The sequence below is a fragment of the Bombina bombina genome, chromosome 3 (assembly GCF_027579735.1).
Source record: "Bombina bombina isolate aBomBom1 chromosome 3, aBomBom1.pri, whole genome shotgun sequence".
Lineage (NCBI taxonomy): Eukaryota > Metazoa > Chordata > Amphibia > Anura > Bombinatoridae > Bombina > Bombina bombina.
This window is the reverse complement of record NC_069501.1, coordinates 102,538,827-102,565,090: the sequence shown is the minus strand read 5'-3', so window position 1 is coordinate 102,565,090 and position 26,264 is coordinate 102,538,827. Positions and strand designations below refer to the sequence as shown.

The window sequence follows — 26,264 nt, the reverse complement described above, 5'->3', positions numbered from 1 at the left end:
TCAAGCTGTTATCTTGGAAAGTTCTGTTTTTGATGGCTATTTCCTCGGCTCGAAGAGTCTCGGAGTTATCCGCCTTGCATTGTGATTCTCCTTATCTGATTTTTCATTCAGACAAGGTAGTTCTGCGTACTAAACCCGGGTTCTTACCTAAGGTAGTTTCTAACAGGAATATCAATCAAGAAATTGTTGTTCCATCATTGTGTCCTAACCCTTCTTCTAAGAAGGAACGACTTTTGCATAATCTGGACGTAGTCCGTGCCCTGAAGTTCTATTTGCAGGCAACTAAAGGTTTTCGTCAAACTTCTTCCCTGTTTGTCGTTTACTCTGGACAGAGGAGAGGTCAAAAAGCTTCGGCTACCTCTCTCTCTTTTTGGCTTCGTAGCATAATACGTTTAGCCTATGAGACTGCTGGACAGCAGCCTCCTGAAAGGATTACAGCTCATTCTACTAGAGCTGTGGCTTCCACCTGGGCCTTTAAAAATGAGGCCTCTGTTGAACAGATTTGCAAGGCTGCAACTTGGTCTTCCCTTCACACTTTTTCAAAATTTTACAAATTTGACACTTTTGCTTCTTCGGAGGCTGTTTTTGGGAGAAAGGTTCTTCAGGCAGTGGTTCCTTCCGTTTAAAGTTCCTGCCTTGTCCCTCCCATCATCCGTGTACTTTTAGCTTTGGTATTGGTATCCCATAAGTAATGGATGACCCGTGGACTGACTACACTTAACAAGAGAAAACATAATTTATGCTTACCTGATAAATTTATTTCTCTTGTAGTGTAGTCAGTCCACGGCCCGCCCTGTCTTTTACGGCAGTTCTAAATTTTTAATTAAACTCCAGTCATCACTGCACCCTATGGTTTCTCCTTTCTCGTCTTGTTTCGGTCGAATGACTGGATATGACATGTGAGGGGAGGAGCTATATAGCAGCTCTGCTTGGGTGATCCTCTTGCAACTTCCTGTTGGGGAAGAGATATAATCCCATAAGTAATGGATGACCCGTGGACTGACTACACTACAAGAGAAATAAATTTATCAGGTAAGCATAAATTATGTTTTTAAATTCTTTTTTCCCCACTTTCTGCCTCTCTGTTTCCAGCTCAAACGTTGGCACTCACACATCATCTGTCATTTGGAAGTATTCTCTGTTCTCTCATTCAGTTAGTTAATTCCCAAAAATAATTCTTAAAAATGAGTAAATATATACATAATGTAAACTTAGCTATGGTTATACTAGTTATGTACAGTATGTGTTTGTGTATGTGTGTGTGTGTGTGTGTGTGTATTTGTATGTATATATATATATATATATATATATATATATATATATATATATATATATATATATACATACACACACACACACATTATACAGGTTTGTACTTTTTCTAAAAAAAAATAAATCATCTTAGTGGTCCATGGAATTCAAAATTGTGAGTTTAGTGGTCCCTGAGGTCTGATTGGTGACCCCTGCTCTATAGCTTGGGTATTGTTTCCCAAAAGTAATGAATGCAGCTGTGGACTCTCTCCATTTTTGAAGAAACTTAAATTATGTTTATCTAATTTTCTTTTCTTCAGATGGAAAGAGTCCACAGCTCCCCGCCCGTGTTTTTTCTGTGGGGCGTCTGTTATTTTTATTCTTCTGGCACCTTTTCACCCTGATATTTCTTCTACTGGGAGTGGGAGGGGTATTTAAACATTTGGCTGGGCGTGTCTTTGCCTCCTCCTAGTGGCCAGGTTCTGAATTCCCAAAAGTAATGAATGCAGCTGTGGACTCATTCCATCTGAGGAAAAGAAAAGTATCAGGTAAGCATAATTTAAGTTTTACTCTTTGATCTTCTTAGGTGATTCTGGTGAGGCTCCATGTCAGGGTCTCCTTACTCAGCCATATCGCATTGTGTTTGCTGTTGCCTCTGAGGATGCAGTTCTATTTTATGACACTCAACAACTGTTTCCCTTTGGTTATGTGTCTAATGTGCATTATCATACCCTGAGTGATATTTCATGGTGAGTTATTTTTGTTACACCATTAAAGGTTTTTTTTTTTTTTCTTTTAAGTAACTCACACTGGTTCATTGTGTCTTGCATTTGATAGGTCCAGTGATGGAAGCTTCTTGGCAATATCTTCTACTGATGGTTACTGTTCATTTGTTAGTTTTGAGAAAGGTGAGCTTGGTGTGCCACTAAAGGATAAACCAGTATTGATTATGAAAACCCCCTCAATCATGGAAAAAAAGATAAAGAAAGCTCAGGCTCGGAAAGTTTCTTCCCCAGTGCCAAGACCAGTAGAACCGACTCCTGCTAGCAGACCCGTTGAGCAGTCCAATCCCTGCACACCTGTTAATGTCAAAACCGCAAATACTCCTGTCACTAAGGATTCCCCTTCAACACCAGTAGCTATTAAAATTATCCCTGCAACTCCAACTTCAGAGGACAAGAAAAATGGACAAAATAAAGCCGGGCAGCCTAGAAGGATTACTTTAAATACTTTGGAAGCATGGAGCAAACCAACCACACCCTCCCCAAGGTAACCATAAAGCTTGAGAAGTAAATAAAAGCAATTAGTCCTGCTTTTTAAGTAAGCCCATGTTTAAGCAGCAGAAACAAATCCTGGTTTTAATTTTGAACCACCTTTTTTTTTTTTTTTTTTTTTTTTTTCTTCTCCCTCCTTTTTTTTCTCTCCCATATTACTGTTTCATCAGTATCATTAAAATGCCACTTTGTGGGTGAAAATATTCTAGTTAAAACATTTTTATAAAAATGTTTAGCATGTTTTCCATGTATCTCACACAACTACATTTGTTTTTTCCTCTTAACTGATTTGTTTTCCTTCCATAAGACAGGGAGAGTCCACAACTTAATTCCTTACTGTTGGGAAATACAACTGGCCCCAAGGAGGAGGCAGACATCCCAGCCAAAGGCTTAAATATCCCTCCCACTTCCCCCAGTCTTTGCCTTTTGTCAATATAGGAGGTGGCAGAGAAGTGTCAGAAGATTTGGATAGTCCTGTAATGGGTATGTTCCCTTCAAGAAAAGACTGGAGTTTTAAGTAATCATGTCTACCTCTCAGTGAGAGTATTGATGAGTTAGCCCATGTCAGAGGCGTCGCTGCAAGACTGTCACACTTGAGAGGCTGTGCCTGTTCCACAGCATGGATCCTGAAAGTAAGAGTTTTATATATGCTCTTTTGCTATACAGGGTCACAGTGTGGCTCCTGTATGCCTCAATAGGATCAAGGGTTAATATCTCCTTCAGGGAGATTTTTTTTGAACTGCAAGGGGTTATTTATAACTGCTTTTATGTGAGTTTTTGGGCTCATAGACTGTGTGCTTTTGGCTTGGAACAAACAGTTTTCACTTTCGTTTTGGTGTGTTGCGCAGCTCATAATAGCTTGGCGCCTTTTTCATAGCAGGGGAAGTCCTGTCCTACACAGTACGTGACCGGGTGCGGTTTTTTCGTTTTTCCTACGATCCTGCTGCGAACATCACTCCTAAGGAGAGCGTTTTCTCTGTTAGCTGTCTGGGTCTAGGAGGTGGTGAGTGCCCCGGCCATTGGGATTATATAAGGTGCCGTTTTTTTTTAATAAAGTGTACCTTTTGTCTGTCCTTCTGTGAATATATCCTAGCTATGGAGGACTCTGATATTACATTAGGTTTCGCTCCTTCTGTACTGATTAATCATTCCTATTTCTATTGTGAGGAGGCTGTATTTTGCCCGCCTGCTCAATTTTGTTCCATTTGCCTAAGCACTGTTCTAAAGTCTAAGAAGGGGAGACAAGCCTGCTAATACTCATAGCACTAATAGCCTCTCTGAGCCATCTACCTCAGGAATCTGGGTCCCGAGAGATTACTACCCTTTCTACTCTACCTGCTCCACATGCAGTTCTCCGCGGCTCATCTAATCCTTCATCTGGAGGGGGCTTTTTTCCTGCAGACATTCTTTACCGCACAGTTACAATCGGCGGTGTCTGCGACCCTGAGTCAGGGATGTGCAATTTCTATTGTCCGATGCCCCGGACATGCAGTTTCTGGCTCCGTGCATGTGTTTTATTTTTACATTTAGCCCTGCTGTGGGCAAGCAGACCACATAAGGGATAAAGCTTATTTTATTTATTTTTCTTCTGTGCTATAAGCACTAGGAGCGTGGTTACACAGTGCAGCCAGGTACGGTGCTTGCATAATGCAGGCAAGGCAGCTGGGGCTCTCCTTGTGAGTACTAAATGTCACAGACCGGCTCCTGCAGACCTGCACACTGACACTTGCCCCTCCCTCCATAGGGCAACACTGGAGTGCTATATTTTCTAAAATGTATGAAGTGTTAAGCATATGGAATGCCAGGGTTTTGTGTTTACTATATTTGGGGGATGGAATGCCAGGCTTTCAGATGAGTAGAGTCTATATGGTTGCATCATTTTGAACACTGTGTATTGGGCACAGGTTATGATCATTTCTTGACTCCAGAAGGCACCATAAAAAAAGAAAGGGGTTCATGCACTATAGTATTAAAATTTGAAATTTATTTTCTTTCATGTAATTGGCAAGAGTCCATGAGCTAGTGACGTATGGGATATACAATCCTACCAGGAGGGGCAAAGTTTCCCAAACCTCAAAATGCCTATAAATACACCCCTCACCACACCCACAATTCAGTTTTACAAACTTTGCCTCCTATGGAGGTGGTGAAGTAAGTTTGTGCTAAGATTTCTACGTTGATATGCGCTTCTCAGCATTTTGAAGCCTGATTCCTCTGAATACAGTGAATGTCAGAGGGATGTGAAGGGAGTATCACCTATTGAATGCAATGTTTTTTTCTCACGGGAGATCTATTTCATAGGTTCTCTGTTATCGGTCGTAGAGATTCATCTCCTACCTCCCTTTTCAGATCGACGATATACTCTCATATTCCATTACCTCTACTGATAACTGTTTCAGTACTGGTTTGGCTATCTGCTATATGTGGATGGGTGTCTTTTGGTATGTTTTCATTACTTAAGACACTCTCGGCTATGGTTTGGCACTTTATGTATTTATATAAAGTTCTAAATATATGTATTGTATTTATATTTGCCATGGTTCAGGTTTCAGTATATTTCCTTTTGCAGACTGTCAGTTTCATATCTGGGTAAAGCATTTTTTAGGAAAAATGTATTTCTTACCTGGGGTTTAGTCTTTTTTTTCAATTGACTGTCATTTTAAATTTGGCGCAAAGTTACGTTCGATGACGCAAATTCGTAATTTCCGGCATGTCTGTCGACGCCGAGTCCTTTCACAAGGTTGCGTCTTCAATGACGTGAGTGTGTCATTTCCGGATGTTGTTAGCGCAAATTATTTTTCAATGTTTGTTTGTGTCGTCACACTTGCCGCCAAATATTTTCATTATTTTAAACCCCATTCCTATATGCCTCTTGCCTTTTTTCTCTATCGGAGGGCAATACTGTTTGCATTTTTTTCCCATTCCTGAAACTGTCATATAAGGAAATTGATAATTTTGCTTTATATGTTGTTTTTTCTTACATTTGCAAGATGTCTCAATCTGATCCTGTCTCAGAAATCACTGTTGGAATCCTGCTGACTTATATCAGTTCTACCAAAGCTAAGTACATTTATTGTAATCTTGTGGAGATTATATCTCCAGCTGTGGTTTGTTATAAGTTGTCATGATAAACTTTTACATGCAGAAAATGTGTCCATCAGTAAGGGTACATTGCCTGTTGCTGTTCTTTTAACATCTAATGTACAAGATATACCTGTGAATTTATATGAATTTATTGCTGATTTTATTCAGAAGGCTTTGTCTGCCATCCCACCTTCTAATAATTGTAAAGGTCTTTTAAAACTTCTCATAAAGTTGATGAAATTTCAAATGACCGACAACATACTGAATTATCCTCCTCTGATGAGGATCTATCTAGTTCAGAAGATCCTTCCTCAGATATTGACACTGTCAAATCTACTTTTTTATTTAAATGGAGTACATTTGTTCTTTGTCGAAGAAGTGCTGATTATATTGGATAATGAGGAGACTAGTCCTCTTGATATTAAACTAGTAAACGTTTAAATTCTGTTTATAAACCTCCTGTGGTTATTCCAGAGGTTTTTCCAGTTCCTGATGTTATTTCTGATATGATTTCTAAGGAATGGAATAGGCCTGGTACTTTTATTCCTTCTTTAAGGTTTTAAAAAATTGTATCCTTTGCCAGCAGTTAGATTGGAGTTTTGGGAAAAGGTCCCCAAAGTTGATGGGGCTATCTCTACTCTTGCTAAACGTACTGCTATTCCTATGGAAGATAGTACTTCTTTTAAAGATCCTTTAGATAGGAAACTTGAATCTTATCTAAGGAAAGCTTATTTATTTTCAGGTCTTCTTCTTCTTAGGCTTGCAATTTCTTTGGCTGATGTTGCAGCTGCTTCAACTTTTTGGTTGGAAACTTTAGCGCAACAAGTATCGGATCATTATTTATCTAGCATTGTTAACTTGATTCAACATGCTAATAATTTCATTTGTGATGCCATTTTTTTGATATCGTCAAAATTGATGTTAAATGAATGTCTTTAGCTATTTTAGCTAGAAGAGCTTTGTGGCTTAAATCTTGGAATGCTGATATGACTTCTAAGTCCAGATTGCTATCTCTTTCTTTCCAAGGTAATACATTATTTGGTTCACAGTTGGATTCAATAATTTCAACTGTCACTGGGGGGGGAAGGGAGTTTTTTTGCCTCAGGATAAAGATCTAAGGGTAAATCTAAAGCTTCTAACCGTTTTCGTTCTTAAGGACCAGAAACTTAAGGAATCTGTTTCCAATTGGAAGCCTTCTTCAAATTGGAATAAATCCAAGCCATTTAAGAGCTCAAAGTCAGCCCCCAAATCCGCATGAAGGTGCGTCTCTTATTCCAGCTCAGCTGGTAGGGGGCAGATTAAGATTTTTTTTTAAAGATGTTTGGATCAATTCGGTCCAAAATCATTGGATTCAGAATATTGTCTCTCAGGGGGTACAGAATAGGATTCAGAGTAAAGACCGCCTGTGAGAAGATGTTTTTTCTGTCATGCATTCCAGCAAACCCAGTAAGGCTCAGGCTTTCCTGAAGTGTGTTTCAGACCTGGAGTTATCTGGGGTAATCATGCCAGTTCCGTTTCAGGAACAGGGTCTGGGGTTTTATTCAAATCTATTCATTGTCCCAAAGAAAGAAAATTAATTCGGACCAGTTTTGGATCTAAAATTTTGAATCGATATGTAAGAATACCAACTTTCAAAATGGTGACCATAAGGTCTATTCTGCCTTTTGTTCAGTAAGGGCTTTATATGCCCACAATAGACTTACAGGGTGCATATCTTCATATTCCGATTCATCCAGATTGTTCTGTTCCTGAGATTCTCTTTTCTAGACAAGCATTTCCAATTTGTTGCTCTTTTTTGGCATAGCAACAGCTCTAAGAATCTTTTCAAAGGTTCTCAGTGTCCTATTCTCTGTTATCAGAGTGGGGTGTTGCAGTGTCAACTTATTTGGGCGATATCTTGGTACTTGCTCAGTCTTTACGTTTTGCAGAATCTCGCACGAATCAACTACTGTTGTTTCTTCGAAGACATGGTTGGAGGATCAATTTACCAAAAAGTTCCTTGATTCCTCAGACAAGGGTAACCTTTTTAGGTTTCCAGATAGATTCAGTGTCCATGACTTTGTCTCTAACAAACAAGAGACGTTTGAAATTGGTTGCAGCCTGTCGAAACCTTCAGTCTCAGTCATTACCTTCAGTAGCTTTGTGCATGGAAGTTTTAGGTCTCATGACTGCAGCATCGGACGCAATCCCCTTTGCACGTTTTCATATGACACCTCTCCAGCTTTGTATGCTGAACCAATGGTGCAGGGATTATACAAGGATATCACAATTAATATCCTTAAATACCAATGTTTGACTTTCTCTGACTTGGTGGTTAGATCATCATTGTATAATTCTAGGGGCCTCTTTCGTTTATCCAAACTGGATTGTGATCACAACAGATTCAAGTCTTTCACGTTGGGGAGCTGTTTTGGGATCTCTGACAGCATAAGGGGTTTGGAAATTTCAAGAGGCGAGATTACAAATAAATATTTTGGAACTCCGTGCGATTCTCAGGGCTCTTCAGTTTTGGCCTCTGTTGAAGAGAGAACCGTTCATTTGTTTTCAGACAGACAATATCACAACTGTGACATGTCAGTCATCAGAGTGGGACTCACAGTCCTCAAGCTATGAAAGAAGTATCTTGGATACTTGTTTGGGCGGAATCCAGCTCCTGTCTGCGGTTCATATCCCAGGTATAGACAATTGGGAAGCGGATTACCTCAGTCGGGAGAATGGTCTCTCCATCCAGATGTGTTTTTTCAAGTTGTTCAGATGTGGGGGCTTCCAGAAATAGATCTGATGGCATCTCATCTAAACAAGAAACTTACCAGGTACCTGTCCAGGTCCAGGGATCCTCAGGCGGAAGCATTGAATGCGTTGACACTTCCTTGGTGTTATCAACCTGCTTATATTTTCCAACCTCTAGTTCTTCCAAGTGTGATCTCCAAAATCATAGAGCAATCGTTTGTGCTGCTCGTGGCTCCAGCTTGGCCTCACAGGTTTTGGTATGCGGATCTTGTTCGGATGTCCAGTTGCCAACCTTGGCCACTTCCATTAAGGCCAGACTTTCTATCTCAAGGTCCGTTTTTCCATCAGTATCTCAAATTATTATATTTAAAGGTATGGAAATTGAACGCTTAGTGCTTAATCATAGAGGTTTTCCTCACTCTGTGATTAATACTATGTCGCAGGCTCGTAAATCTGTTTCTAGAAAGATTTATTATCGAGTTTGGAAGACTTGCATTTCATAGTGTTCTTCTCATAAATTCTCTTGGCATTCTTTTAGAATTCCCAGAATTTTACAGTTTCTTCAGGATGGTTTGGATAAAAGTTTGTCTGCAAGTTCCTTGAAAGGACAAATCTCTGCTCTTTCTGTTTTATTTCACAGAAAGATTGCTAAACATCCTGATATTCATTGTTTTGTGCAGGCTTTAGTTCGTATCAAGTCTGTCATTAAATCAATCTCTCCTCCTTGCAGTATTAATTTGGTTTTGAAGGCTTTACAGGCTCCTATGTTTGAGCCTATGTATTCTTTGGACATTAAACTACTTTCTTGGAAAGTGTTGTTTCTTTTGGCCATCTCTTCTGCTAGAAGAGTTTCTGAATTATACGCTCTCTCTTGTGAATCTCCTTTTCTGATTTTTCATCAGGATAAGGCAGTTTCGTGGACTTCATTTAAATTCTTACCTAAGGTTGTGAATTCTAACAACATTTATGGAGAAATTGTTGTTCCTTTGTGTCCTAATCCTTAGAATTCTTTGGAGAGATCTTTACATTCTTTGGATGTGGTGAGAGCTCAAAAATATTATGTTGAAGCTACTAAAGATTTCAGGAAGACTTCTGGTCTATTTGTTATCTTTTCTGGTTCTAGGAAAGGTCATAAGGTTTCTGCCGTTTCTTTGGTTTCATGGTTAAAGCTTTTGTTTCATCAAGCCTATTTGGAGTCGGGTCAAGCCCCGCCTCAGAGAATTACAGCTCATTCTATTAGATCAGTTTCCACTTCCTGGGTTTTTAAGAATGAAGCTTCAGTTGATCAGATTTGCAAAGCTGCTACTTGGTCTTCTTTGCATACATTTACTAAATTCTGCTATTTTGATGTATTTGCTTCTTCAGAAGCAGTTTTTGGTAGAAAAGTTCTTCAGGCAGCTTTTTCAGTTTAATTCTTCTGCTTTTGATTTAAGGTTTTTCCTTTCATTTATGAGAATAAACTTATATTTTGGGTTGTGGATTAATTTTTTCAGCTGAAAATGGCTGTTTTTATTTTTATCCCTCCATCTCTAGTGACTCTTGCGTGGAGTTCCACATCTTGGGTATTGCTATCCCATACGTCACTAGCTCATGGACTCTTGCCAATTACATGAAAAAAACCATAATTTCTCCTGTTAAGTGTGATCAGTCCACGGGTCATCATTACTTCTGGGATATTACTCCTCCCCAACAGGAAGTGCAAGAGGATTCACCCAGCAGAGCTGCCATATAGCTCCTCCCCTCTACGTCACTCCCAGTCATTCTCTTGCACCCAACGACTAGATAGGATGTGTGAGAGGACTATGGTGATTATATTTAGTTTTATACCTTCAATCAAAAGTTTGTTATTTTATAATAGCACCGGAGTGTGTTATTCCTTCTCTGGTAGAATTTGAAGAAGAATCTACCAGAGTTTTTACTATGATTTTAGCCGGAGTAGTTAAGATCATATTGCTGTTTCTCGGCCATCTGAGGAGAGGTAAACTTCAGATCAGGGGACAGCGGGCAGATTAATCTGCAAAGAGGTATGTAGCAGCTTTTATTTTCTGACAATGGAATTGATGAGAAAATCCTGCCATACCGATATGTCATGTATGTATATTTTACACTTCAGTATTCTGGGGAATGGTACCTCACTGGAATTATACTGTGTACATAAGAATTTAGCCTATTTTGCAGGGACTAGCAACAGGCTTTTTAATAACTCTTAATTTATGTTAAACGTTTTTGCTGGAATGTAAAATCGTTTTCATTTTCTGAGGTACTGGGTGAATAAAATGTTTGGGCACTATTTTTCCACTTGGCAGTTGCTTGATCTAATTTCTGACAGTTTACTGATCTAGGTTGTCAACAAACCAAACAAAGAAAGAGGCGTTTCTACGCTGCGTACAAGAGCTTTTGTTAATGGGAGTAATCCATCCAGTTCCACGGTCGGAACAGGGACAAGGGTTTTACTCAAATCTGTTTGTGGTTCCCAAAAAAGAGGGAACTTTAAGACCAATCCTGGATTTAAAGATCCTAAACAAATTCCTAAGAGTTCCATCGTTCAAGATGGAGACTATTCGGACAATTTTACCCATGATCCAAAAGGGTCAGTACATGACCACAGTGGATTTAAAGGATGCTTACCTTCACATACCGATTCACAAAGATCATTACCGGTACCTAAGGTTTGCCTTCCTAGACAGGCATTACCAGTTTGTAGCTCTTCCATTCGGATTGGCTACAGCTCCAAGAATCTTCACAAAGGTTCTGGGTGCTCTTCTGGCGGTACTAAGACCGCGAGGAATCTCGGTAGCTCCGTACCTAGACGACATTCTGATACAAGCTTCAAGCTTTCAAACTGCCAAGTCTCATACAGAGTTAGTACTGGCATTTCTAAGGTCGCATGGATGGAAGGTGAACGAAAAGAAAAGTTCTCTCTTTCCACTCACAAGAGTTCCCTTCCTGGGGACTCTTATAGATTCTGTAGAAATGAAGATTTACCTGACAGAAGACAGGTTAACAAGACTTCAAAGTGCTTGCCGCGCCCTTCATTCCATTCAACACCCGTCAGTGGCTCAATGCATGGAGGTAATCGGCTTAATGGTAGCGGCAATGGACATAGTACCCTTTGCACGCTTACACCTCAGACCACTGCAATTGTGCATGCTAAGTCAGTGGAATGGGGATTACTCAGACTTGTCCCCTTCTCTGAATCTGGATCAAGAGACCAGAAATTCTCTTCTATGGTGGCTTTCTCGGCCACATCTGTCCAGGGGGATGCCATTCAGCAGGCCAGACTGGACAATTGTAACAACAGACGCCAGCCTTCTAGGTTGGGGTGCCGTCTGGAATTCTCTGAAGGCTCAGGGACAATGGAGTCAGGAGGAGAGTCTCCTACCAATAAACATTCTGGAATTGAGAGCAGTTCTCAATGCCCTCCTGGCTTGGCCCCAGTTGACAACTCGGGGGTTCATCAGGTTTCAGTCGGACAACATCATGACTGTAGCTTACATCAACCATCAGGGAGGGACAAGAAGCTCCCTAGCAATGATGGAAGTATCAAAGATAATTCGCTGGGCAGAGTCTCACTCTTGCCACCTGTCAGCAATCCACATCCCGGGAGTGGAGAACTGGGAGGCGGATTTCTTAAGTCGTCAGACTTTTCATCCGGGGGAGTGGGAACTTCATCCGGAGGTCTTTGCTCAAATACTTCGTCATTGGGGCAAACCAGAGATAGATCTCATGGCGTCTCGACAGAAAGCCAAGCTTCCTCGTTACGGGTCCAGATCCAGGGATCCAGGAGCAGTCCTGATAGATGCCTTGACAGCACCTTGGACCTTCAGGATGGCTTATGTGTTTCCACCCTTCCCGATGCTTCCTCGATTGATTGCCAGAATCAAGCAGGAGAGAGCATCAGTTATTCTAATAGCACCTGCATGGCCACGCAGGACTTGGTATGCAGACCTGGTGGACATGTTATCCTGTCCACCTTGGTCTCTACCTCTGAAACAGGACCTTCTGATACAGGGTCCTTTCAAACATCAAAATCTAACTTCTCTGAAGCTGACTGCTTGGAAATTGAACGCTTGATTTTATCAAAACGTGGGTTTTCTGAGTCAGTTATTGATACCTTAATACAGGCTAGGAAGCCTGTTACCAGAAAGATTTACCATAAGATATGGCGTAAATACCTATATTGGTGCGAATCCAAAGGTTACTCTTGGAGTAAGGTTAGGATTCCTAGGATATTGTCTTTTCTACAAGAAGGTTTAGAAAAGGGTTTATCTGCTAGTTCATTAAAGGGACAGATCTCAGCCCTGTCCATTCTGTTGCACAAACGTCTGTCAGAAGTTCCAGACGTTCAGGCTTTTTGTCAGGCTTTGGCCAGGATTAAGCCTGTGTTTAAAACTGTTGCTCCGCCATGGAGTTTAAACCTTGTTCTTAACGTTTTACAGGGCGTTCCGTTTGAACCCCTTCATTCCATTGATATAAAGTTATCTTGGAAAGTTCTATTTTTAATGGCTATTTCCTCGGCTCGAAGAGTCTCTGAGTTATCAGCCTTACATTGTGATTCTCCTTATTTGATTTTTCATTCGGATAAGGTAGTTCTGCGTACTAAACCTGGGTTCTTACCTAAGGTAGTCACTAACAGGAATATCAATCAAGAGATTGTTGTTCCTTCTTTGTGTCCAAATCCTTCTTCGAAGAAGGAACGTCTTCTGCACAATCTGGATGTAGTTCGTGCCCTAAAATTTTACTTACAGGCAACTAAGGAATTTCGACAAACGTCTTCCCTGTTTGTCGTTTACTCTGGTCAGAGGAGAGGTCAAAAGGCTTCTGCTACCTCTCTTTCTTTTTGGCTTCGTAGCATAATTCGTTTAGCTTATGAGACTGCTGGACAGCAGCCTCCTGAAAGAATTACAGCTCATTCCACTAGAGCTGTGGCTTCCACTTGGGCCTTTAAGAATGAGGCCTCTGTTGAACAGATTTGCAAGGCTGCAACTTGGTCTTCGCTTCATACTTTTTCCAAATTTTACAAATTTGACACTTTTGCTTCCTCGGAGGCTATTTTTGGGAGAAAGGTCCTTCAGGCAGTGGTTCCTTCTGTATAAAGAGCCTGCCTATCCCTCCCGTCATCCGTGTACTTTTGCTTTGGTATTGGTATCCCAGAAGTAATGATGACCCGTGGACTGATCACACTTAACAGGAGAAAACATAATTTATGCTTACCTGATAAATTCCTTTCTCCTGTAGTGTGATCAGTCCACGGCCCGCCCTGTTTTTTAAGGCAGGTAAATATTTTTTAAATTATACTCCAGTCACCACTACACCCTTGGCTTCTCCTTTCTCGTTGGTCCTTGGTCGAATGACTGGGAGTGACGTAGAGGGGAGGAGCTATATGGCAGCTCTGCTGGGTGAATCCTCTTGCACTTCCTGTTGGGGAGGAGTAATATCCCAGAAGTAATGATGACCCGTGGACTGATCACACTACAGGAGAAAGGAATTTATCAGGTAAGCATAAGTTATGTTTTATGTAAGAACTTACCTGATAAATTCATTTCTTTCATATTGGCAGGAGTCCATGAGGCCTACACTTTTTTATGGTTATGATTTTTTTTGAATAAAGCACAATTATTTCCAAAATCCTTTGTTGATGCTTTATTACTCCTTTCTTTATCACCCCACTACTTTGCTATTCGTTAAACTGAATTGTGGGTGTGGTGTATTTATAGGCATTTTGAGGTTTGGGAAACTTTGCCCCTCCTGGTAGGATTGTATATCCCATACGTCACTAGCTCATGAACTCTTGCCAATATGAAAGAAATTAATTTATTAGGTAAGTTCTTACATAAATTATGTTATTAAAGTCTAAAACTGGTTCACGTCATCGGCCAGGAAACTGAGGGGGGGGGGGTATTTTACACGGGTTAGATGTTTTCACCGGGTGGTTTTCCTCTTCCCTATTTGGGATTATTTTATTAATGTTTTAGACTTTCCCTTTCTTTATTCTTGGTGCATTGTGGTGGATATATATAGTACCAGTTTTTTTGTTTCCTAAGCATTATACTTCTACAGTGCCAATATTTAATTACTATATAATAACTCCAGAAAGACCATGAGCATGTGGCAATTCCCTTTAAATTTTTGCTCCATAATAGACTAGCTAGAACATAGTGTAGTTTCTATATTACAAGGCTCCTTTCGTTCAAGTATTTAAAAAGTTAATTTATAACAGAATTGTTCGACCTAAAACCTGAGAGCCAGAATGCAGCTTCCCCAAATATTTTATTTGGCTGCCCTAATGTAGCCCAGCAGGTGATACTTTCGGTGGTGAACTTGCCCTGAGTGGTCGCAACGTGCACGCACATTGCCGACAAGGCAGCCGGGGGATGATCTTGTGAATACTAAATGTCAGACTGGTTCCTGCAGACAAGCACGACACTCTCCCCTCCCTCCATAGAGTGACACTGCCTTAATCTAGCCCAGCAGGGGATACTTCAGGTGGTGAGCTTGCCCTGTGCGATCGCAACGTTTTTAAAACATTTGCTCATGTAGGAAGAACCAGCTGTACATATGTATTTTTAGGTACTTTTTTTGTTGCGCGCCAACACTGTCAGTATTTAGCGTGCATAGCACGGCTCCATATAACATGTTCTCGGTCCGCACAGCTGCAGTATGATGATAGGGCTGTGGATGAGGGAAATACAGAACGTTTAGAACCTTGTTGTACGCTAGTGCCATCCATCCCTGGTGAGCCGTTTGGGGTGCCAAGAAGGCACAAGGTCTGTGGACTCAGGAGGAGTCCTCCCTTCCGATCAATTTTTTTGAACTCCAGGCAATCTTCAATGCCTTGAAGGCCTGGCCCCTTCTGGTTTCGTCCCAGTTTATCAGACAATATATTCCAATCAGACAATATAACCTTGGTTGCCTACATCAACCATCAGGGGGAAACGAAAAATTCCTTGGTGATAAGAGGTATCTCAGATACTAGAGTGGGTGGAGACTCACAGATGTACGCTGTCAGGGATTCACATTCCGGGTGTGGACAACTGGGAATCGGACTTCCTCCGCAGGCAATCCTTTTCAAGGGAATGGTTGCTCCACCCCGAGGTGTTTGCAGAGAGATGCAACGAGTGGGGGACACCGGAAATTGATTTCATGGCATCCAGCCTCAATACCAAGCTACCCAGGTACGGTTTGAGGTTGAGGGATCCTCAAGGGAAATTGATAGATGCCCTATCAGTACCATGGAGGTTCAGACTCTTATATCTTTTCCCTCCATTACAGTTTCTCCCTCGTGTGGCTCGCATCAAGCAGGAGTGAGCATCAGTGATTCTGATTGCTCCATTGTTGCCCCGAAGGACGTGGTTTGGGGATCTGGTCGGGATGTCTTCATCTCCTCCGTGGAGGTTACTTTGTCGCAGAGATCTGCTGATACAGGGTCCTTTCGTTCATCAAAATCTAGATTCCCTGAGAGTGACTGCGTGGAGATTGAACGCTTAGTCTTAGCCAAGAGAGGGTTCTCTGAGAGTGTTATCGACACTCTGGTTCATGCTCGTAATCCAGTTACTTGTCATATCTACCATAAAGTGTGGAGGACTTACTTGTAGTGGTGTGAAGAGCTTGGCTTTTTCTGGCATAAGGTTAAGGTTGCCAGAATTGTATCTCTTCTCCAGGTCTATTTGCTAGTTTTCTGAAGGGACAGATATAGGCCCTGTCAGTGTTACTGCACAAGAAATTGTCTGAGCTTCCGGATGTGCAGTCCTTCAAGGCTCTGACTAGGATCAGACCTGTGTTTAGATTTGGGGCTCTGCCTTGGAGCCTAAATCATGTTCTCTTAGTGTTTTGCAGCAGGCTCCGTTTGAGACTATGCATACTGTTGACATTAAATTATCTTGGAATGTTCTTTTTTTGCTGGCTATTGCAGGCTGTGGTGCCCTCAGAATAGGGTACACCTCCCCCTTTTTTTTTTTTTTTTTCCTCCAGTTATTCATTCAATGTCCTCTGGGACTTGGGTATACTGTAGTTTTTCCAACAGTAAGGAATGAAGTTGTGGACTCTCTCCCTGCCTTATGGAAGAAAAACATAATTTATGCTCACCAGATAAATTATTTTCCTTCATGGCAGGGAGAGTCCACGACCCCGCCTGTAATTAATTTATTTTTTGATGTGCGGCTGGAGCAGCTTTCAAGATTAAAAGGTAAGTATTTTAACAAAACAAGTGAAATGTAAAGTTTGATGAATGAAAGTGCCCCTGTTTTTAATGGAGTTTTTAAAAACCGGGCACTGATTCTTCAAACTTGACATTCACTGTAACCCTTTATATTGTCCTGCATTTCAAGAACACATCACAAGTAGAAAGCTGTTGAGACATCTCAGAACTGTGAAACCTTGCACACAACTAATATATTCCTTTGTTCAACCCAAACACTGACGACATGGGGTACTTTATTTTATCTGTAAATGTTTGTCTAAAAGCTAAAGAATTTACTTTTTATTGACTACTGCATTGTACAGCATTTAACTCTCATTGGTGTATGGTCTAAGCCATTAAGTGGGCATTCTCACCAGTTCTCATTGGAAACTTTCCCTTTATTCTATCATATGTGGGACCATTTTCTAATGAAGTTTCCTGTGAGTATTAAAGATCTGACTAATATTTAGGTACAAATTGATTGCTCTAAACATACCATTTTACAAGATGGCCTTACATGATAAATCATTACACAAAGGTATGTGTGGATACCCCTACTAATCACTGAAATCATAATAGACTAACATTCTCCGTATAATGTGTCTTACTGAAGAGCTCAGTGACTTTGACTGTGACACTGTCATCGGATGTCACAAGCAAGGTTCATGAATTAATGGTTTGACAAAACTTTGTGTGGATGAACTTGTGGCCTGCATAAAGCCATGACCTCAAATCCCATTGAACATCTTTAGAATGAATTAGAACGCCGATATTGAGCCAGACTACATTGTCCTTACCTCAGTGCCTGACCTCACAAATATTCTTTTGGCTGAATGGGAATGAATTCCTACAGCAACACTTCAGAATCTTGTGGAAAGCCTTTCTCAAGTAGCTGTCACCTACATTTTGCCATGTAATGTTTATCAAGGAGAGCTAATGATAGGCCTCCACTGAGTTAAAAGATGGCATGAAATTAAATGCTTTTCATCCAAGAAAAGACATGCACCTTGTCAAAAAATGTAGACGTAGGTTATTGAGCAACAGTTCAAAAATAGAAGTCTCTAATCCATTAAAACACTTTATACAAATCACAAACAGAAGGGCTCAACACTCTACAAGCACCTTGTCCTCTTCCACCATCGGGTCTTTTGAAACGTCTAGATGACAATTTTTTTTTGCCAAAGTGATCTGGCACCTTGTATTTGATAATTATCACTGTGTTGGTTTAAGGTACATTTAGTATTCATAAAGATATTTTTCTCACAGTATTTGTCCTAAGCCTAGTGTGTAAAATTGATAACATAATATGTATATTTCTTGAGCAGTCTTGCAGGAAGCTGAGCTCTTGAGTTACACAGTATGAGTAGTAAATGTATTTTTAAAAGGACAATGCCTATTTGAATCTGTTTCTTCTGCTCCAATCGCATTGGAGTGAGAATAATGTACCATGTTTAATATGATGTCATCTTAAAAGCAGTAAAAAAATAAGTTTATTTCTAATGGCAGTGAAAGTTCATGAATTCCATTCCTAACCTATGGGAAATACTCACCTGGCCACCAGGAGGAGGCAAAAACACCCTAAATAAAGCATTTGAAATATCACTTCCACTACCCTCTCAGGAGTTATTTACCTTGTTCATGGAGGTAGGTAGAGAGGTGCTCTGCTGAAAAAAAGCCCTCTGGTGGCACAGAGACAGGGCTACAGGCTGCAAATCAGGAATCCCAAGATCAATCCTGAGGCAGGCCATGATTTTATTGTCCTCAATGGATTGTCTCCAAGAGAGGACAGGGGAGTTGTTGGATGCCATCCTTGAGGGACAATCTGGGCAGTCAAGGGACCTTTAAGTTAGAGGCCTCACTCCTTCTGGAGGCCCATATCACAGTCAAGCGGCACTGGGTCCTTCGACTGGATTGGTTATTTGTGTTACAGGGCCCGGTTGGCATCACACCTCCCAGAATTGTATACTGTTCTTCATGGCTCCTACTCCATATTGGCTTTGAGTGACCGGGGAATCTGGGATTAATAGCCATCGTGCACTGTCAAACAGCGGTCTTACTATGCAATTGACCTTCAGCGGTGGGTGTTTCAGGCAATTTAGCACCATCCCACTTCAGTCTTTCTCAGAGTGTGCAACAGCTCATTGCTGATCCTGATGAAACAGCAGCTTTGGAGTCCTGGCGGAGCATTGATTTACGGTAATAGCTGTGGGACTTTACAGACATTCTTATACTGTTTATACTGCACACATTAGTGTAAATTTATATCCCCATACCATAGCCATTATGGGTGACTCTATGATTAAGGCTAGTCAGGAGGATAATTGCCCCTACTCCTTTATTTGAATCCAATAAATGTATGCTTTGCAGACCACATACTGTTACCCTCCTGCTCAATTATGCAATTCATGCCTTACATCTGTTCTGCAGTCTCATTCAGGGGACCCCGATATTCAGATGTCTGTGGTGTCCCCACCATCTCACTCCCTACCATCTCACTCTATCCCTGGATGTTCTGCGGACTCTCAGACCTCAGTATGCCAATACTTCAGTCGCAGACAGTGGCCCCTATTACTACAAATGCTGTTTTCTGTGACCCAGTTTATCAAAAACACAGGTTGGAGCTTTTTTCATGATTTTGCAGCCCAGTTACAATCTGTGGTTTCTGCTGCCCTGAGTGCCATGCCATTTGCAAGGAAGAGGAAGGTTGAGTCTACAACCAGCAGTCCTACTGGAGCTACAGCTGACAGCCATATACAACCTTCTGATTTTGACGACTCCTTGGCTAGATCTGAAGGAGAACTTTCATCCTCTAACTCTTCTAGAGAATCTGAAAGGGACTCTGGGGATATTACCTTTAGATTAAAAATTGAACACTTAAGCTACTTAGAGGTTTTAAGCATATTTAGGTGTACCTGAGTCTAAGCCCACAGAGGAAAAACAGGTACATATATTGGATATTGTCTTTAAACCTAAGTTGAAAACCTCTGTAGTGTTCCCGGTGCCTTCATTGGTGACGAACATTTTATCTGAGGAATGGGGAAAACCTGGTGTTCCTTTTTTCCCCCTTCACTTACGTGGCCTCTGTCAAGGTGAAACTCACAGCTCTCTCTGGCGATGCATCTCGTATTCTTTAATGGGCAAAGACGTACCAATGTCAGATATCAGCCATCCACATTCCAGGTGTGGAGTACTAGGAAGCAGATTTAGAAATCCTCGGGTGGAGCAAGCAGACACCTTAGCAGTTCCTTGGAATTTCAATCTAGTGTATCTTTTCCCTCCAATTGTTCTGCTCCCTCGAGTAATTGATTGAATCAAACTGAATTTTATTGATTTTGTTGGCGCCTGTGTGGCCACACAGGACTTGGTATGCAGACCTCGTCAGAATGTCTGCTCCTCTGTGACGGCTTTTTCCAAAATCTGGAGGCTGACTTCATGGAGACTGAACAAATAATTTTGTTCTACAGATGATTCTCTGAGGCAGTGATTGTTACCAGACTTAATTACCAGAAAGTGTAGAGGGCTTATCTGTTTTGGTGCATTGAATTCAGGTTTCCTTGGCACAAGACTTGCTATCTAATCTATCTAATAAAAAAAAAATTGAGAGGGAAAACTGTACATCATGGCATAAATGATAGGCTAATTACATTTTTAAATGGTCAATGCGATTTCCTTCATTAAGTTGTAAGTTATGATAGTCTTATTTTCTTATCTGTATATTTATGGAAACAAGTAACGACTAGTTGGTAGACAGTTGGTTCTTTCGGCCTCTAACCTACTGATACGGATTGCGCACTTTGTTATTTTCAGTCCGGTCTCAGGAACAGGTAGGAGCTGCGGCGAGGTGACAAGGCAGTTTACTTTTTATAAGCTGTCTGTGACTTGTGGGTTCTTGCCAGAAAATAAGAACGGTGTAAGAGGGAAAGAGAACTTAGAGAGCTTCTCTCTTGTGAAACAGTTTTCAACAGATTTTGTTCAATAAAAACATTTTGTTCAATAAAAACGGATAGCTGTGTAAATTGAGTTCTTAAAGACACAGTACTCAACATATTTATTTTACAGTTTAATTTCTGTGAGTAAGTCAAATTTGCTTGTTTACTTTAGTAAGATGGATGAACACAGTGCATGCCTTATGTGTTTAAATGCCATTGTGGAACCCCTTGTTACACTTTGTCCCTCATGTATAACTAGGGCATTACAGTGTAAAGAATTTTCTTATCTGATGATAATGATTGTACTCAGAATGATGAGGTTCAGGATAAAGCTCAACCCATAATGCCCACACAAGCGACGCTGTGTTGATCAGTGTCTGCATCATTCACTCTGTAAGATATGGCTACAGTTATGTCCTCAACCCTTACAGAGGTGTTATCCAAGTTGCCAGTACTACAGGATAAACGTAGTAGAATAGAGACCCAGGTAGTCCAGGCGAATTCTGATTCCTTTTTGGCGATCTCCGATCTTCCCTCCCAGGACTCTGAAGGGGGGGGGGGGGAGGGAGGTTTTATCAGAAGGAGAACTGTCTGACTCAGGTAGTGCATTACCCAAGACAGATTCGGACGTGATGTCCTTCAGATTTAAGCTTGAACACCTTTGCCTGTTATTGCGGGAGGTTTTGTTAACCCTGGACGACTGTGACTCTATTGTAGTCCCTCCAGAGAAATTGTGTAAGATGGACAGATATTTGGAGGTTCCTACTTACGCTGATATTTTTCCGATTCCTAAAAGAATTTCGGAAATTAACAAGGAATGGGAAAGGCCAGGTATACCATTCTCTCCTTCCCCTATATTTAAGAAAATGTATCCTTTACCTGATACCGTTAGGGATGTTTGGCAAACGATCCCAAGGTGGAGGGAGCTATTTCTACTCTAGCTAAACGTACAACTATTCCTATTGAGGACAGTTGTGCTTTCAAAGACCCTATGGATAAAAAGTTGGAGGGTCTTCTAAAGAAGCTGTTTGTTCATCAAGGGTTTCTGTTGCAACCAACGGCCTGCATCGTTCCAGTTACAACTGCGGCTGCCTTTTGGTTTGATGCCCTAGAAGAGTCTCTTAAAACTGAGACTCCTTTGGAGGAAATATTGGATAGAATCAGGGCCCTTAAGCTAGCCAATTCCTTTGTTACGGACGCCGCCTTTCAGATTGCCAAGTTGGCAGCTAAGAATGCTTGTTTGGCCATTGTAGCACGCAGAGCATTATGGTTGAAATCCTGGTCTGCGGATGTATCCTCTAAATCTAAGCTATTAGCTATTCCTTTCAAAGGAAATACTTTATTTGGGCCTGAATTGAAAGAGATTATCTCTGACATTACGGGAGGTAAGGGTCACCTCCTCCCTCAGGAAAAGACGTCCAAACAAAGGAGACAGAGTAATTTTCGTTCCTTTCGAAATTTCAATGGTGTCCCTTCTTCCTCTTCCGCTAAACAGGAAGGGAACTTTGCACAGTCTAAGTCCGTCTGGAGACCCAACCAGGCTTGGACCAAGAATAAACAACCCAAGAAGCCCGCTGCTGCTCCCAAGACAGCATGAAAGGACGGACCCCGGTCCGGGACATGACCTAGTAGGGGGGCAGACTTTCTCTCTTTGTCCAGACTTGGATAAGAGATGTTCAGGATCCCTGGACACTAGAAATCATGTCCCAGGGGTACCAACTGGAGTTAAAAAATTCCCTTCCAAGGGGAATGTTTCTTCTTTCACAATTGTCTGTAGACCAGATAAAAAGAGAGGCGTTCTTACGTTGTATAAAAGGCCTCTCTACTGTGGGAGTAATTTGTCCCGTTCCAATACAGGGACAGGGGATTTACTCAAATCTTCTTGTGGTTCCCAAATAAGAGGCAACGTTCAGACCCATTTTAGATCTCAAGAGTCTAAACAAGTTTCTCAGAGTCCCATCTTTCAAGATGGGAACGATTTGGACAATTCTTGCATTGATTCAGGAGGGTCAATATATGACTACCGTGGACTTAAAGGATGCATATCTTCACATTCCTATCCACAGAGATCACCAGTTTCTAAGGTTTGCCTTCCTGGACAAACATTTTCAGTTTGTGGCTCTTCCCTTCGGGCTGGCCACGGCACCCAGAATCTTCACAAAAGTTCTAGTGTCCTTTGCTAGCGGTTCGCAGACCGCGGGGCATTGCAGTGGCGCCTTATCTAGACGATATACTAATCCAGGCGTCGTCCTCAACTGACAAAGTCCCATACCGACATAGTTCTGTCCTTTCTAAGGACTCATGGGTGGAAGGTGAATCTTGAAAAGAGTTCACTAATTCCACAGACAAAGGTCCTTTCCTGGGAACTCTAATAGATTCTGTATCCATGAAAATCTTTTTGACGGAAGTCAGAATGTTAAAGATTCTGGAGACATGCCGAACCCTTCAGTCCACTCCTCGGCCATCAGTGGCTCAGTGCATGGAGGTAATTGGATTGATGGTAGCGGCAATGGACATCATTCCATTTGCGTGTTTTCATCTCAGACCTCTACAACTGAGCATGCTCAGACAGTGGAATGGAGATTATGCAAATTTGTCTCCTCAGATAGATCTGATCAGGAGACCAGACTCTCATTTGGTGGTTGTCGCCGGATCATCTGTCCCAAGGGACGTGCTTCCTCAGACCTTCATGGGTGATAGTGACAACGGATGCCAGTCTACTAGGATGGGGGGCAGTCTGGAATTCCCTGAAGACTCAGGGAGTGTGGACTCGAGCGGAGTCTCTACTTCCCATAAATATTCTGGAGTTGAGAGCAATATTCAATGCGCTTCAAGCATGGCCTCAATTGGCATTGGCCAAATTAATCCGATTTCAGTCGGACAACATCACGACTGTGGCTTACATCAATCATCAGGGAGGAACGAGGAGTTACTTGGCGATGACAGAAGTATCCAAGATAATTTGGTGGGCGGAAGCTCACTCCTGTTATCTGTCAGCAACTTACATCCCAGGAGTGGACAACTGGGAAGCAGATTTTTTGAGCAGACAGACGTTTCATCTGGGGGAATGGGAACTTCACCCGGAGGTCTTTGCTACCCTTATTCTCAGGTGGGGTGGTGGAATTGGATCTGATGGCATCTCGACAGAATGCCAAGCTTCCAAGGTACGGATCCAGGTCCAGGGATACTCAGGCCGAACTAATAGATGCCTTGGCAGTGCCTTGGTCGTTCAACCTAGCTTATGTGTTTCCTCCGTTTGCTCTCCTTCCCCGGGTGATTGCTCGAATCAAACAGGAGAGGGCGTCAGTGATTCTCATCGCTCCTGCGTGGCCTCGCAGGACTTGGTTTGTCGATCTGGTGGACATGTCCTCTCTGCCGCCATGGAAGCTTCCATTGAAGCAGGACCTTCTCATTCAGGGACCCTTCCTTCATCCGAATTTAGTTTCTCTGCAGCTGACTGCTTGGAGATTGAACGCTTGATTTTATCTAAGTGAGGGTTCTCTGATTTGGTCATCGATACCTTGATCCAGGCACGTAAGCCTGTTACTAGAAAGATTTACCATAAGATATGGCGTAAATATCTATTGGTGTGAATCCAAGGGCTACTCATGGAGTAGTCCTATAGCTTTGGTATTGTATCCCACAAGTAAGGATGAAATCCGTGGACACGTCATATCTTGTAAAAGAAAAGGAAATTTATGCTTACCTGATTTATTTATTTTACGATATGACGAGTCCACGGCCCACCCTGTTGTTTTTCTAAAGACAGGTTTTTATTTTTTGTTAAACTTTAGTCACCTCTGCTCCTTGGCCTTTCCTTTCTCTTCCTAACTTCGGTTGAATGACTGGAGGGGGAGGGAAGGGAGGGGCTATATATGCAGCTCTGCTGTGGAGCTCTTTGCCACTTCCTGCTGACCAGGAGGCGATATCCCACAAGTAAGGATGAAATCCGTGGACTCTTCATATCGTAAAAAAGAAATACATTTATCAGGTAAGCATAAATTTCCTTTTTCTTTCGTGATTCAGATAGAGCATGTAATTTTAAGCAACTTTCTAATTTACTCCTATTAAAATTATTTTGTTCTCTTGCTATCTTTATTTGAAAAAAGAAGGCATATAAGCTAAGGAGCCAGCCAATTTTTGGTTCAGACCCTGGACAGCACTTGTTTATTGGTGGGTGAATTTATCCACCAATCTGAAAGAACAACCCAGGTTGTTCACCAAAAATGGGCTGGCATCTAAAAGAAAAATTGATAAAAGGAGTAAATTAGAAAGTTGCTTAAAATTGCATGCCCTATCTGAATCTTGAAAAATATTTTTGGGTTCATTGTCCCTTTAAGGTTGTCTCCTAGTATCTTTTGTGTAAGTGGAGTATTTGGGAAGTAGTCTGTCAGCAGTATACATATATTGATAAGAAGAAAAGTTTCGTTTTTTTTAATCTATCCGCTACAGTAATTTATAGGGTTCTAGATGGGAAATGTCTCTGAGAAAGCTATCAATATAGCTTGCAACTCAAGTGTCCCGTTAAAACTGGGCAATATCTTGTCTGTTATGTATTGTATGGTGAACCTTAATAAAAATGATTTAAAAAAAACAAAAAACTGGGCAATATATTGTAATCCCCCATTTATGTTCACTATGAATGTGGGTGTAATAATTGTTACCAAATGCAGTTGTGACTCTCCCCCCCCCCCCCCCCCCCCCCCCACAGTTTTATTCTAGGATTCTTTTTTAAATGCATTTAACCGTTTTTACATTTGTTAGAAAACGTCTGCATCATTTAAGGGACCTAAAATAAGTTGGGATAGAGACAAAATATACTTTACCTTCAAATTTATACTGCAGCGACTCATCATTATCCCTTTCTTAAAGTTTCTGAATTGTACAGCTCTCTCCACACAATTCCTTTTATGGCTGTATCTATATCTACCATTGATTTGGCAGAATGCAGATGTGAACACTCATCTGCTGGAGCATGCCTAAAAGAAAATAAGCTGCTGTGAACTCAGTTGAAATACAAGTGTTTCTAATGCTAAACACTGATAAGGGGGTGGATCAGCCCACTCCAGACAGCATGGCTATGTGAGTAATTTCCATCTTAAAGGGAGGTGAGTCCACGGCTTCATTCATTACTGTTGGAAATTAAGAACCTGCTTAAATACCTCCCCCAGTCATTCTTTGCCTTTCGTCACAGGAGGACGGCAGAGAAGTGAAGAGGATCGGAGTAGCCTCTTATGGAGGGTAGTACTCTTCGCATTGGGACTGGAGTTTTAAGTAGTCCTGTCAGCCGCTCAGTGCGAGCCTTGGCGAAAGATAGTCCGGAGATGCAGGGAGAGTCTTTCTGCGAAACCATCCCGACTCATATTAATAGCTCCACAAGCAATCAGCGTTGACGAGTTTCGCTGCTTTCTTTTTACACTCAAGTCCATGTCAGGAGCGAGGCTACTAACCTGTCACACTTGAAGGGCCGTGTTCCTGTTCCACGGCGTAGATTCTGGTAAAAGTTTCATTTTTTTATTGCATAATGATACCACGGAAGACAGGGTCACAGTGTGACGCCTTTTATCTTTAAATAATCGAGGGTTATTATTCCTGGAAAGGGGATTATTATTAAACAGGGGGGGTTTATACATGATATTGTTTGTGTCATTGCTGCGTTATGTGCGAGATGAGGCTCTGGCAATGTGTGGAACTTTCAGGTGACTTATGGGAGTATTGGGCGGCCCTTTTTTGGCGCGTTTTTTTCCTTAGGCAGGGGTGGTCCTGCCAGGCATTCCATGTGACCAGGTGAGGCTAGCTCTCTTCCTCTATATCAGC

At 41.5% G+C, this 26,264-nt stretch overlaps 1 protein-coding gene across 1 annotated transcript in view; it reads left to right on the top strand.

The window, feature by feature from the left end:
- The window catches only part of CHAF1B (chromatin assembly factor 1 subunit B), a 128,200-nt gene that overhangs the window by 81,027 nt on the left and 20,909 nt on the right, over window positions 1–26,264 (top strand). The window contains exons 11-12 of the mRNA XM_053705943.1: window positions 1,838–2,000; window positions 2,089–2,520. Coding sequence (XP_053561918.1) covers window positions 1,838–2,000; window positions 2,089–2,520 — 595 coding nt within the window. The remainder of the gene's footprint in view (window positions 1–1,837; window positions 2,001–2,088; window positions 2,521–26,264) is intronic.